Raw genomic sequence first — 12,911 nt, 5'->3', positions numbered from 1 at the left:
ATGGTATGTTCTTACTTTAAATCTCATATTTGAGCAAAATTTGACATTAGTATATTAAAAAAAAAGACTCTTATTCAAACACCATTCCTTTTATTAAAACATTATTAAATAAACATATTTACATAACATGAAAATACAAGATGTGTCAAACCAATCACATACACATTGAACTTGTGGAAATGAGATTAATACATTAGCAAACTGTGCCCTCCGCTGCAGTCATTTGTTATTCGGCGTTGAAACGGTTTGGCATCTGTGTCATCCTGAGTTCTGTCGGTTCAGCCGTAAGCGTATTTGTCTGCGGCGCCTTTGTCATTGGGTGTCATCTGTCCGCTTAGCTTCATTAAAAGCTTCACAATGAGGCCAGCCTAACAACAATTATGACAAACATCTATTGTTAATACAGTGTAAATATTTCAAATGAGCTTAACGTTTCCACTAAGATGCACAACTGTTCTCTGCTTACTGAGTTGTATTTGGAGACAGCATGTCAGTATTTGGCAACTGCTATGTAAATAGCGTGACACTTAACAGAGTAAACAATGGACGATATCCACCTTTTTGCGTCTTTCTTTTCACTGCGTGTTAGGAAAACCCTTTACAATGTTCAACTTTGAGACGTTCAAGTAGGTGCACCCCCGTTAATTTGTGCAAGAATAGTTTCCCCCCAATTTTTTTAAGCCACGGAACCACTTCCAACATCCCCCTTTCCTGCAAGTTCTTCTACACCAAACCCATTCAGATGTCATTTTATGGACCGCTTTTACCTGCTTGGTGTGCACGATGAAGTTCATTTTGTTCTCGCCGCTGTGTACTTGAAAGTACTGGTCGGCGTGTCCCAGCTGCCACATGAACGTGCCATACTCCAAGCTGATGAGAAGCGCCTGCAAGACGACAACCAAGCATGAAACCGCAAGTAAATAAGAGGCGGCAAATATTCAGATAAGAAGACGAGATGACGCCACACCTTGGTCTCCATGTTCATGAGGTGCAGCCCCTTGGTGTTGACGCCCACATAGACGCGGATGACCTTGTGGTTGCTGGCGCTGGCCTTGGTGTACACCTGGCCAGTGAAGAAGGCGGCGCCATAGGTGGGGATGTCCCAGCAGTTCTGCAGGAAGAGCCGCTGCAGGTGGTGCATCTCCTTGCTCACGCCTTCGCTGGTGCTCAGCGCCTGTTGGCAAATGATTTCAAAAGTTTTGAACAACGGCGGGAAAACTTACCTAAACTTCGCCGAGGTTCCACTTTACTTTGTATTCGTGAAGAATCCTGTTGGTCCAGTGGTATGCTTTGCTTTTCACTTTTAATATGGGCACGATGGACTTGAGGTTTTCCTCACTGAAAAAGAACAGAACATTAGTAAATCTGTGTGGATAGCAAAGAAATAATTCAGAGTCAGTCAGTGGTGTACTTGAGGAAGCCCTGCTTGTGCTTCTTGCTCTCGTAGTTTCCGTAGATGATCTGCAGCAGGAAGCTGGCCAGCGTGATCAGCTTGCTGTCGGGAGCCGGAAAGAAGCCCTTGAGCAGGCAGTGCCGGGCCTCGTCAAACAGGATGAGGATGGCCAGCGGATCCTCCACCTGTGGAAAAAGGTGCAAAAAATTATTTTGTTGTCCTTTTGGCATTGTGTAGCAAAAAAAAAATCAAAATCAGTCTTCTTCCAAAGTTTGAAGCTATGCATTTTAGCAAAGTGACCTTTTTCTCAATCTCCAGAGGCAAGCGGACGTCCCTGCGGAGGAAGAGCTGAGACGTCTCCCTTTGCGGGTCCAGCACAGTCAGGTCCGTCACAATCTCCGTCCAGATGCGCAGGTGCTGCAGGGGCTTGTGATACGGCTTCAACTGCAGGTCTGTGACACACATGCCTGTTATGACTACAGTCCAGATTATATTCCTCTCTAATAGAAATACAGTATACCTCTTTAAAAAAACATGAAACCAATCAATGACACTGAAACACTAGGGTACATCCTTGTAAAAGTTCAGCCTTATAAGAGTGCATCCTTTATAATAAGGGTGAATTAATTAAGATGTTAGTTAGCTTGAGGAGGTCTGCTCACGGAGGTTTTCAGAGCAGATCCAGATGGTGAAGTACTGTTGGGTGTCCTGGGACAGACGCATGCCCTCCATGATCTGCTGCACTGTGGTGTTGTTGCCGTGCTTCAGCTCCACAGAGCGGTATGAGCCGTCCATGCGGTAGATGCGCACCTTCTCATACTGCAATGAAAAGATACAATATTTCCTGTGCATTTAAAGTCTGTGGTGGCCCACAATAGGAAATGTCACCCTCTAGTGGGCATTATCTTAACTGCAGTGGGTACTTGTGGGACTCACCGGTTTGCTGTTGGTTTGCTGTAGAAGCTTCACAGTCTCCTCCCATTCGTTCTGCTTGTTCTCTTCGCACACTTGCAGCGGTGATCGCTTCTGCTGGTCTTCTATGTGCTAGATAATGGACGACAACAAACAGCAAAGAAGACATTAAGGGTGTGTAAGAATTGTACCCCATGACTTTTACCTAGCAAAAAGTAGTCGCAGCTGGGATTTTATTCAAATGTATATTTGGGTAAAAAAAAAAATGACAGTGCACTTGATTTATACCTTGCAAATAGTAGTTGGACCAGTAAAAGTTACCTTGTGGAAAAATATTTTTTTGTAATGGTCTTTTTGACATACCCGGTCGATCTCGGGGTGCTGCAGCAGGAGTTGCACGATGTCACTATGGCCGCCTCTTGCGGCGAAGTGCAGAGGTGAGCTGAGCTGTCCGTTCAGCAGGTTCGGATTACATTTCCCTTTTTCTAACAGCAGTTTGGTCGCCTCAACTTTGCCGTGCCTGAAGGGCCCAACAACAAATGACAAAATGAAGTGACTTTAACACGACGGTTGGCTTTGTGGAGCCTCACCAGCAGGCGTAGTGGATGGGGGCCCAGTGGTCGCTATCCAGCTGCTTGACAGAAGAGCCGCTGTCCAGGAGCTTGGTGAGCAGCTCCGTGTCTCCCTCACAGGCGCTGCGGTGGAGTGGGAAGTCGTCCACCCACTGGCGGTCCCTACAAAGACGATAATTGACATAAACAGTGGAGGAGAAACTGGAATGAGTCCTCACTTGTCCTCAGCTGTGCAGTTGGCGCCATGTTGCCACGTCTCCCTTGTCGGGATCTGGATCTTGGAGTAGTCTGGTGCTCCCAGCCCAAAGTATGGATTGATGATAACTTTGTCCACCTGCAGACACGCCATTTTTTATTGTGTGACAGAGTACAAATAATTTGTTACTTTACTCGGAGTAAATTGATTTTTCAGGCATTATTTTTACTTTTACTGCCTACACTTGAAAACGGAGATGTACTTCTCTTTTTACTCCCTACTTAGACACTAGTTTTCAACTTCCTCTAACGACGACATAAAGTAATAAAACCTTGAACAGAGATAGGTTAAGTCATCTGCTGTCGAAATCTTGATTTGCTCAATTGATTGAGAGCTTGGGGACGTGGACCAGGATGCAAAACATTTGTACAAGCAAAATGTTTTTTTCCCCCAAGAACAAGCACCTGTATGTTCACTTAAATACAAAGCCAGCACTTCTGCACTTCTGGTCATGTTTATCTTTGTGTGTGTATTAAACTCGGTCTCACCCGGTTGGTGTACTGCAGATCAGAGCCGTAGAGCGGGTTTAGGACGCACATGTCCGCCTTCTCCAGGGACATCATCTTGCTCTTGATCTCTAGCGCCGTGTAGCCCATGTGGAGGCCCTCCTCGCTCACTTTGCCCTCGCCGCCGTATGCCGGGTTCCTGACGTTGGTCTTCACCCTTTCCACTGGCGCTGGCCGGAACAGGGCCGGGATGGCGTGAGGCACGGTGTGCTGCTCCGCTAGCCACCTGGCATCATTAGGAAATGTGTTTAAATTTGTTGAGGGGGAGCGTGGCGTAAAAAGTTTGGAAAAGAGTTAGCAAACTGTCGCCGTTGTTGTGCATGCCTTAGTGCGGAAGTCAAGTCAAACGTGTGCCAAGTCTAAACACGGTATTTTGATTGACGGGTTTGTGGCTTGAACACTAGGATTGTCGAGTTGTATGGAGATGAGAGGGTCCATGGCTTAAAAAGGTTTTGAGTAATTATGATGCAAAGTGCAAGCTCACTTGTCCAAGGCAAGGAGCATCCTGGCAGTGACAGGGCAGAAGTGGGTGCTGGTCTCGCTGCACACCCTCATGATGTCATGCAGGCAGTAGAAGCTTGGGCCGCCTGCGTTGTGCAGCGGTTTGCTGTTTTCTGTCAAGTAGCATTCGTTTAACTATTTCTACATTAATGCAGAAAGAAATACAACACGGCAGCTGACGTGCACCTTTAACGCCAACCGGCACCACAAACAGTGACGCCTCGTCGACGTCATTGTCCCCACCCAGGGGGAATTTCTTCATGTGAACCACACGCTTACCTGAAATGCAAACTGAACAATAAGCCTCTTCTAAATAGCAAAATGTATTGTCCCATGCTCACCGATGAAGCTTTGGTTGTTGGACAAGGGTTTGATGGTGTCTGCAACATAGTCCAAGATGGATTTGGATTTGTCTCCTGCCACTTGGATCTTGGTTGCTGGAAGGACTTTCTTCCTTTTTTTCTCCTTTGCTTCCAAGGGCACTTCACTCAGCAGGATCTCAACATGGAGAAACACATAGTGATTCAACTAGCCAGTTAATATGTACTTAGGTTGTCTGGGTTGGTTTCGGCCTTGCCTACATCCTGTAAAACTATCGTTTAAAAATCGGCACTATAACTAACTGCGATATAACGGGGGTCACTCTACTTCAATATATATACCTCGTAGGCTTTGGCTCTGTACTCCTTGGAGCTGAGGCTGACTTGATTCTTGGGCCGAAGGACAGCGACAAACACGTCCTCCAGGCTGTCCTCGTTGCCCATGGTGACGGCTTTCAGGGCCAAATGCTGTGGAGAGGCATGACTGGGATGCCACATGACAGGAGACAACAATCTCTTATTAGCGCTGAATCATGGTGACACATTTTACCCAGTGAACACATGTCTCTTATGAGCAGTTACAGGTGAAATGTTTTTTTTTCAGGTTTTTGTAATTGTCTAGTCGCCCATTGCTCTAGGTTAAAATTTGGGAATGACTAATTCTGTGCAGCGATGATGCTTTGGTGCGTGTGTAAAAAACGGGGAATATTGATTTTTGGAACTTGTACTTGTGAATTCAGGATGCTCACGCCCCGGAAACCGCGCGTCTGTGGTTCTTACATGCTAATGACACAAAAACTCCCCATAATTGTGTTCATCACAACACTTAACGGATTTAAAGCCACGTTAAACTACGCAGATGTGATTTATGTTTACGACAACTCGACTGTGTTTAGCGGTCCTAGCTTTGGATGCTACACGGCATCATCGGTTCGATCGAGTGGTGAAACTCACCAAAAAGCCACGCAAACTTATCACTAATTTCTCCCCAGCGTCGCAGTCCTTTTCGGGGTTCAAAGTGTACACCTTCAGCCACTTCCAGGACGGTTATTCTGGTTAAAAGTCGCCGCTCGCCTGAAATATTTGGCCCTTCGAAAACAAGAGTCGCGGTGCGTTCAAATGCCGCGGAGCCGGTAGGACAATAGATAACTTTGAGATAGAGTGGGAGGGCGAAACGACCTGGCAAAATGTCTTCAGGTATCGAGTGCGGCGTTGTTGTTTTTTTTCCCCACGTAACTTTCATTGATATTTGAAAATGTTTTAACATTTAGCAATACACAACAGGTCAACATTGTCCATACCCTGCATTTCGCCCAAAGTCGACTTGGATAGGCAATACTAGAGCATACAAATTGGATGGAATATACAGAAACATCGTGATTTTTTGAATGGCCCCTGATAATGCCTTTATATAGGCGTTATTTTTAACTAGACAGTAGAAGCCAAAAATTACGGTGAACCCGCCGTCTGTCACGGGATAATACTGAACCCACCCACAATAGGTGAAAATCTACAGAGACAGTATTAATAAACTTGTTGCTATGTTTACCTCTCGCAAGTGCTGCTGACTGCCCACTCACACAGAAGGCTGACATTGAATGCTACCTCACAGGCCCCACCTCTTAAAGGCAAAAAAAAAAACACATATCTAACACACTCGCTCTGCAATGTGTACATAGAGGATAATCTCTTCATTTTCTGATTGCAATATTTGTGGGTGTTCAGATTTTTTTTAATAATCTGTTGAATAGAGAATGGGTTAAAACTATTTAAAAAAAACAGTTTTATACAGCCTATCATAGATATTTCAACCATTGGGGGTGGGTATGGAATTTATCTCTGACAAATGGTTAACTGTGCTGTAAAACCCACAAAGACTATTGCAATTTCATGGGAGCACGAACGATGATCAACGATCTAGTGGGGTAACTAACACTGGATACGTCAATCAGTTCATCAATCTTTTTATTTGAAGTGATTATGTGAAAACAACAGTGAAAACAAAAACATGCCATGATTAACACAGTAACATCAAATATAAACAAAGCTGAGGTTACACATGTTCTTTTGGTATATTAAGATGATTGGTCTGCGTTTCTATTGGTCCCCAGCCGCATGGTGGGTCTCGACTTGTTGGTCCAGGTTCAAGAAGCAGGACTCTTGTCACCGGAAGGCGGGTCAAGATCCCTGGTGTTGCAGATAGCCAGCACCTCTTGCATCTTCTCCTGAATGTCGTGCACTCTGGCGGTCCACTTTTCGCGCACCTCGTCCTCATCATCCTCGGTGACCACAGTGTAGGCCATGAGTGCGATGAGGCCCGTGTGGAAGAGGTGAGCCACGTGTGAGCAATGGCGCTCCATGATCTCCCCGTCAGCGTTGCAGTTCTCCAGGTAGACTCTCAACAGGGGCCTGCCGAAGAGCGAGCCGGTGCCCATCACGCCGCGGTAGTACACGTCCAAGCCGGTGTCCATCTTGTCCCGTTCGTAGATCTGCTCAAAGTTCTTCATGTAGTGCTGCGTGTTGTCCGGGTCCTTCTTCATTTGCGCCACCATGGCATTGAAGGCGGCATACTGGTGCTTGATGTACTCCTCGTACTTGCCGAAGGTCTCGTTCACCTCGTCGATGCGGATCTGCGTCAGGCACTGCTGATTCTTCTCGGAGATGCTCTCGAGCTTGCTGTGGATGGCCTGGAAGTCCTCGTCCAGCTCGTGTCCCTCCTCGTCCATGAGACCCTTGCGAGCCACACCCACCAGGGAGGAGACGATGCCAAAGATGGGGTTGATAGATGAGGCGAAAGAGGACACCTTCTCCACGTAGGTCAGCACCGTGACAGCTGTTTTCTTCACCTTTGAGCTGTCTGCCATCTTGTTCTTCTGAGAAAAAAAAATGCTTAATTCATAAAAAACAAAATAAACTCTAAACATCACTACATTCCTAGGATTGTTTCATTCAAAAAACACTAGGTATATAATGTTTTATATTGTACTTAATCAATAAAAAATATTTGTTTATACAAATAACACTAATATTCAAATACGATTATATCATACATGACACAATATAAAAAATATACAGGTTTTTCATTTTTTTGTTTGTCTTACATTAATTGTATTGCAGATCATTGAAAACGAATACTAGAACAACACTGACAAAACACTAAACACAATTTTGTCATCTCGCTGCCTGTTTTAGTCCAGTCAATCAAAAGTAACATGACGAGGGTGTGTCACCATGATAACATTTAACTGATCACAAACATATTTCGATTGAACTAAACACTACTGATATAGATTGGACGCCCTCTTCCCACCCATTTTCTGATCACCCAAACAATCACTCCCAGCGCCATTCCCTGCCTGTCAATCAACACTCAAAAACATCAGCAGTAATAACACAAATCTCAAGAGACTGCTTGTGTTTAATGTTTACTCACCAGTGATAAAGCTGCTGCTATCTTTCTGCCTACGGGAGCCGCCTGTGTCTCCTGGCCACCATTTTCCTTTTCCGGTCTACGGAAAATAGACAGCCCCTTTCCTGCCGTATAAGGCAAGCAGCACCAGGAAGTGACTCACCCTCTGCCTTTTGCTGATTGGCTGACATAAGTGCCGCTCATGCCATCTACTGATGGCCCCGGTACACGCCTTCTCACGAACAGACTATACTATAACACACTAACCAAACCAGAGTAGGTGACCGACCACACTGGTTTTTCATAATTCGTAATCAACGAACATCCTTACACACACAATTTCAAACCATAACATGAGCTAAGGCAAGTTAGTATGCTCGCATTTAGTCATTCTCATTCAAAAAAGGAGCTGACAAAGGACAATTATGTGAAATGCTTCATAATCTACTGTTTTTTTTGTTATGCCATATATACGGTTTGCACATTAGAATTTTCCTTTGTAATAGTACTGGCCTGTCTAAATGTCAAGTTAGTATTCGATTTGCCATGAATGACACCTTTTGTACTCAGGTTGCTGTGTGTAACCACGCAATTGTTATCATGTTAGCATTGAAAAAAAAAATCTAATTTGTAATAGTACGCAAATAAAGCTGCGTTCCCCTTGTTTTGCACACAAATTGCTATCCTGCTATATCAAGGGTCACCACCTCCGGTCCTTGAGGGCACCTGTCCTGCAGGTTTTCAATCACTCCCTGCTGGAACACACCTGTTAAAATGATCAGGATCCTTATCAGGCTTTTCAAGGGATTGCTGATGAGCTGATCATTTTAACAGGTGTGTTACAGCAGGGAGAGATTGAAAACCTGCAGGACAGGTGCCCTCGAGGACCGGAGTTGGTGAGCCCTGTGCTATATGTTAGCATGTTAGCATTTGAGCAATACCAGCCTGACCTGACCGATACCAGTACGAACACTCAACTCTTCAGTTGTCACCGATACCGATACAAGTGCTGATAACACTAGTGCTTTCTCTACTAAATTAAATTTTAGCATGTCAGCACACTTTTGCACGACAGCATATACAGAGGCACAAAATGTTGCAGGGATTAACATTATGGGTCCACACAAATATTTAGGATGCTACCTATTAGCATACTTGCTGTTAGCATTATAAGACTTCCCAACCCAACAGATTAGTAACAGATAGGAGGCCCTTTAACCCACATACATACCCACCTATCACCTGTGTATTCAAAAAAGCTAAAGTTTCTCATCTTACATGTTGAGTGATTCATCTTGCAATAGCTAATCTCAACTCACAATAAAACAATACAAAATAATATCTAGAGTTTGAAGTACAGGGCCACTTAAAACTTCCTTGTTCCCCACCATATAAATTATATCTAATACAGTATATAAAACTGCCAGTCTTTGGTAACCTGCTTTAACTCTTTAGTTTTCATTTTAAAGGAATTTCTTTTTTTTTTAATACGCATACCGTGAGCATGCAGTCGGCACCAACAGCTAAACAAATAGTACTCGACAAGGACAAGGCAGTTATGCAATGTTTGAATTCCTTTTTAAGTGATAAAACAATAATCACACATCTGCACACGTTTCCATGGAAAACACGCACATGCACACACACACACACAAACACACACACACCGTAGGGATCATCATTGAATGTCTTTCTCATAAACAAAACAACAATAACCGTGTGGCAACACAGTGACATTGAAGGAACCAATAATGAGAACAAATACGCGAGATCACCGAAAGCTCAAAACCAGCAGGTGATGAATAGGACACAGTCACACACGCACACACGCACACACACACACACACACACACACAGGCACACAGGCCCCTCACCTCACCTCACTATAGAGCTAAGCTGGTCAACTATGCTATTATTTCCCGCAACAACACCTCGTGGCTGTTTCGACTCGGGCGGCCAGGCTAAAGCAAGGCTGAGCACCTCTTCTGCTTTTAGGTATGCACCCCATCACACCATCATCATCACAAAAACATCATCATCATCATCATCATCAACTTGTCTGACACAGCAGCTGTGCCATAGAAAGCTTATGTCAGCTATTGAAAAAGCCTATTAGGGCAAATATTTCCCTGAGTCTGTTTGTTCTCTATTTGCATTTTTAAAAATGGAAAAAATATTGGCTTCATATTTATTTAATGTATTGCTTTTCATGTGAATCTATTTTTTAATTCAATGTCTAAATTGCAGTATAAACCTGTCATGAGCACTGGGAAACAACTAGGAACATGTGGTGCAAATTGATCAAGCTCCTGCTCCTTCTGGGGTGAGTGTTGTTGAAGACTGTCCTTTATTTTGACAGCTTTTGGATAGAAAACACTATCTTTTTGGCCCTTAAGGGACACTGTACATTCCCTTGTACATGGAACCTTTCCTCTTAGTTATTTTTAGGCCAAATTATGTTTGCCATTCTTCGAATATTCAGCCCCCAAAGGCAGTTTGACTCGGCAACACGGAATTTGGTAACTATGTTGATGAGGATTAAGACCCACAAAAAAATCAAGAAGCCATGTCTGAAAAGACACAGGAAGTGAGTCATTTAGTTAGATCCATTTTGGAGATTTTGTCCAATTTGCTCCCAAGTTTGAACTGTGTATATTAGACAGATGAATGATGCTAAATTGCGAAACATTTTAGTTTTGGTCATTGTGTTTGAGTGGAGCAAGTTGTCGAAGTTTGCTAACTTGCAAAATTCCTCCCCTTGAACCATTTTCACTCTACGGGGAATTCATGTGCACTTTGGGTAAAAAAAAAAAAAAAAAATTAAAAATTGAATAATTGGTAAGATGTTTATTTTTAAGGGCAGTGTTATAAAATGAGTTCAAATGATTCACGCAGATGTACTGCATAATTGAGGGGAAAATATGGTCTCTCTTGTGGTAGCATCTCCGATCTGAGCTGGGGCGCAATCCAGCGACCAGACTACGATGACACGCCCACCCCGGACTTCCTCAACCCATCCTGGATGGCGAGCATCCCTGACGAGCGGCCCCTCTCCCAACTCACCATGCCTGGCACCCATAACACCATGGCGTTTTACGGCGGCGTCTATGCCGAGTGCCAGACGTGGAGTCTGGGTTCCCAGCTGCGCGCCGGCATCCGCTTCCTGGATGTACGCGTGCGCCATGTGGAGGGCAACCTCACCATCCATCACGGGGTGGTGTACCAGCACGCACACTTCGGCAACGTTCTGGAGGGTGTGCAAGACTTCCTGGCCAGTTACCCGAGCGAGACGGTGCTGATGCGCGTCAAGGAGGAGCTGAGCGAGACCGGTAACATCTACGGGGCCGTGGTGGAGCACGTACGGCGCTACGCCAAATGGGAGATGCTGTGGCACAGCCGGCTGGTGCCCACCTTGGGACAGGCGCGTGGTAAGCTCATCATCCTGCAGGACTTCTTTGGTCCAGACTTAGGGATGCGCTACAACTCCATGGACATCGCTGATGACTGGAAGGTAAGATAAAATATCCTTTACTGATCCCCAGAGGGGAATGTCTTACAACAGTAGAAAAATCATGGCATTGTGCTTTTTAATTTACAATACCCCACTTACTTGTGGTTTACTATTCACCTTTTTGTGTTTTTTTTCTGTGGAATCTATCACCAAACACTCGCCACTTTGTTTTTCTGTGTTCTTTCCGAAATACCTCAAACTTCTGAAATAACACATTTGCTCAAATTACCTTTATGTCATTATTATATGTTTTTATTAATAATTGATTATGTTCATTAGGTGAAGACATGGATCATGTTAATGATTTCTCACATAAGGAAACAGAATAAATATCTATACATCACTATTTCTATAAATCTCTGCCAGTGTTTACCTTTTCAAATGATCACTTCGACAACAATTGAATAGCCATGTCTATCATTTGTAGTCCCATAAAAAAGTCTCAAGAAGCCACGCGTGAAATGACACAGGGAGCCTGCCATTGTGGTATGGAATAACAATTTTAGGATTCATTCCCTTTCTTAGACAATCTAATCCTAGAGATTTTGTCCGATTGCTACCAAATTTGACAAGACACATGGGCAACGCGAAATTGCAAATAATTTCCTATGTATTTGAAGTAAAGCAGGCAATGTATTCTTGAAGGTTCCCACGCTTCTACACGTGGAGGAGAAGTGGCAGAGTGTCCACGAGCACCTCGAGGTGGCGCCTGCGGGGAATAAGGACCAGATCTTCCTCACCTACAGCAGCGGCGCCGGCGTCTTTGCCGTCCCGAGGGCCGTGGCCCAACGTGTCAATCCTCAGTTGTATGACTACTTGAGGGCTAAGACCGACCCGAACCAGCGTTTTGGGATCATATGCATGGATTTCCCTGCTGCTCCCTTAATTCAAACCATCATTGACTTCCAGCTAAAGGCGGGAGTGGGCAAGCTACCTTCGATGCGGCCTGCCGTGCAATTCGAATAACAAATAAAACCTCAGTGGAACTAATCACTGTTTTCACCAACGGTTAGTGGTTCAATAAGTCTCTTCTTCCTTCCTTAATCATTAATATTACAATGATCTTTGTAGATTTGACTGAAACACAGCAAAGTTTAGAGGTCACCTCACATAGCCCATTATTTTCTATAACAACCGAACATGAACATTCAAAACTGTATTCGTTTTGTGTTTTGAGCCAATAAAGCCATACACGCATTTTGTTCATGTGACATTTCATTAGTTTAGCCTGTGATAGTTTTTTGTAGGTTGTAAACTTTCTAAAAGGGAAGCTTTAACTTTTCATGGTAAGTTATCATATTGGTCACCATGCTCCATCCACGATTATTGATGAAAACATTTTTTCATAAATTCAGCGTTGCCCTTCTGTCTGATGTATGTTTGGTTCAAATTTGGTACCAATTTAACATATTTTCGAGGACGGGTTCATTTTTGAAGGAACCCTGACAATGTCCAAAATGTCCCGAAAAGGCTTCATCAAATTAAATGGCAGACTTCTTGTGGCTTTTCAGTTATGGCTTCATGAGACTTC

At 44.1% G+C, this 12,911-nt stretch overlaps 3 protein-coding genes and 1 long non-coding RNA gene across 9 annotated transcripts; 2 read left to right on the top strand and 2 right to left on the bottom strand.

The window, feature by feature from the left end:
- Nucleotides 1–70: 70 nt before the first annotated feature.
- On the bottom strand, nt 71–5,603 carry krit1 (KRIT1 ankyrin repeat containing). Its single transcript, XM_086014817.1, has 17 exons — nt 5,415–5,603; nt 4,803–4,944; nt 4,482–4,638; nt 4,327–4,419; nt 4,124–4,253; nt 3,622–3,865; nt 3,096–3,211; nt 2,896–3,039; nt 2,669–2,825; nt 2,330–2,437; nt 2,056–2,212; nt 1,694–1,845; nt 1,412–1,578; nt 1,251–1,338; nt 968–1,174; nt 768–884; nt 71–368 (listed from the first exon to the last, which is right to left on the bottom strand). The coding sequence occupies exons 2-17, from the start codon at nt 4,902–4,904 to the stop codon at nt 279–281; spliced, it is 2,229 nt and encodes a 742-aa protein (XP_085870943.1). The 5' UTR covers nt 4,905–4,944; nt 5,415–5,603; the 3' UTR covers nt 71–278.
- LOC147132258 (uncharacterized) lies at nt 903–3,428 on the top strand. Its single transcript, XR_015082163.1, has 2 exons — nt 903–1,590; nt 1,712–3,428. It is a non-coding gene; the product is annotated as an uncharacterized LOC147132258 (long non-coding RNA).
- An 805-nt stretch (nt 5,604–6,408) lies between the features above and the next one.
- rpz2 (rapunzel 2) lies at nt 6,409–9,902 on the bottom strand. 4 transcript variants are annotated; one of them, XM_086014824.1, is made up of 3 exons: nt 9,749–9,902; nt 7,894–7,994; nt 6,409–7,330 (listed from the first exon to the last, which is right to left on the bottom strand). In XM_086014824.1, the coding sequence occupies exon 3, from the start codon at nt 7,322–7,324 to the stop codon at nt 6,605–6,607; it is 720 nt and encodes a 239-aa protein (XP_085870950.1). In that variant the 5' UTR covers nt 7,325–7,330; nt 7,894–7,994; nt 9,749–9,902; the 3' UTR covers nt 6,409–6,604. The 4 variants fall into 4 exon arrangements, with proteins under 4 accessions (XP_085870950.1, XP_085870948.1, XP_085870949.1 ...); XM_086014822.1 differs by having other exon boundaries at nt 6,409–7,333; nt 9,749–9,900; XM_086014823.1 differs by lacking the exon at nt 9,749–9,902 and adding an exon at nt 8,577–8,591 and having other exon boundaries at nt 6,409–7,333.
- On the top strand, nt 9,741–12,577 carry LOC147132255 (uncharacterized). 3 transcript variants are annotated; one of them, XM_086014821.1, is made up of 4 exons: nt 9,791–9,864; nt 10,117–10,192; nt 10,810–11,380; nt 12,026–12,577. In XM_086014821.1, exons 2-4 carry the CDS (start codon nt 10,155–10,157, stop codon nt 12,344–12,346), a joined length of 930 nt encoding a protein of 309 aa, XP_085870947.1. In that variant the 5' UTR covers nt 9,791–9,864; nt 10,117–10,154; the 3' UTR covers nt 12,347–12,577. The 3 variants fall into 3 exon arrangements, with proteins under 3 accessions (XP_085870946.1, XP_085870947.1, XP_085870945.1); XM_086014820.1 differs by lacking the exon at nt 10,117–10,192 and having other exon boundaries at nt 9,741–9,864; XM_086014819.1 differs by lacking the exons at nt 9,791–9,864; nt 10,117–10,192 and adding an exon at nt 10,283–10,456.
- Nucleotides 12,578–12,911: the final 334 nt, after the last annotated feature.

The sequence above is a fragment of the Filicampus tigris genome, chromosome 18 (assembly GCF_054856515.1).
Source record: "Filicampus tigris isolate MCC_2025a chromosome 18, RoL_Ftig_1.0, whole genome shotgun sequence".
NCBI lineage: Eukaryota > Metazoa > Chordata > Actinopteri > Syngnathiformes > Syngnathidae > Filicampus > Filicampus tigris.
Note: the sequence above shows the minus strand (reverse complement) of the source record. Positions and strands in the feature narration are given on the sequence as shown.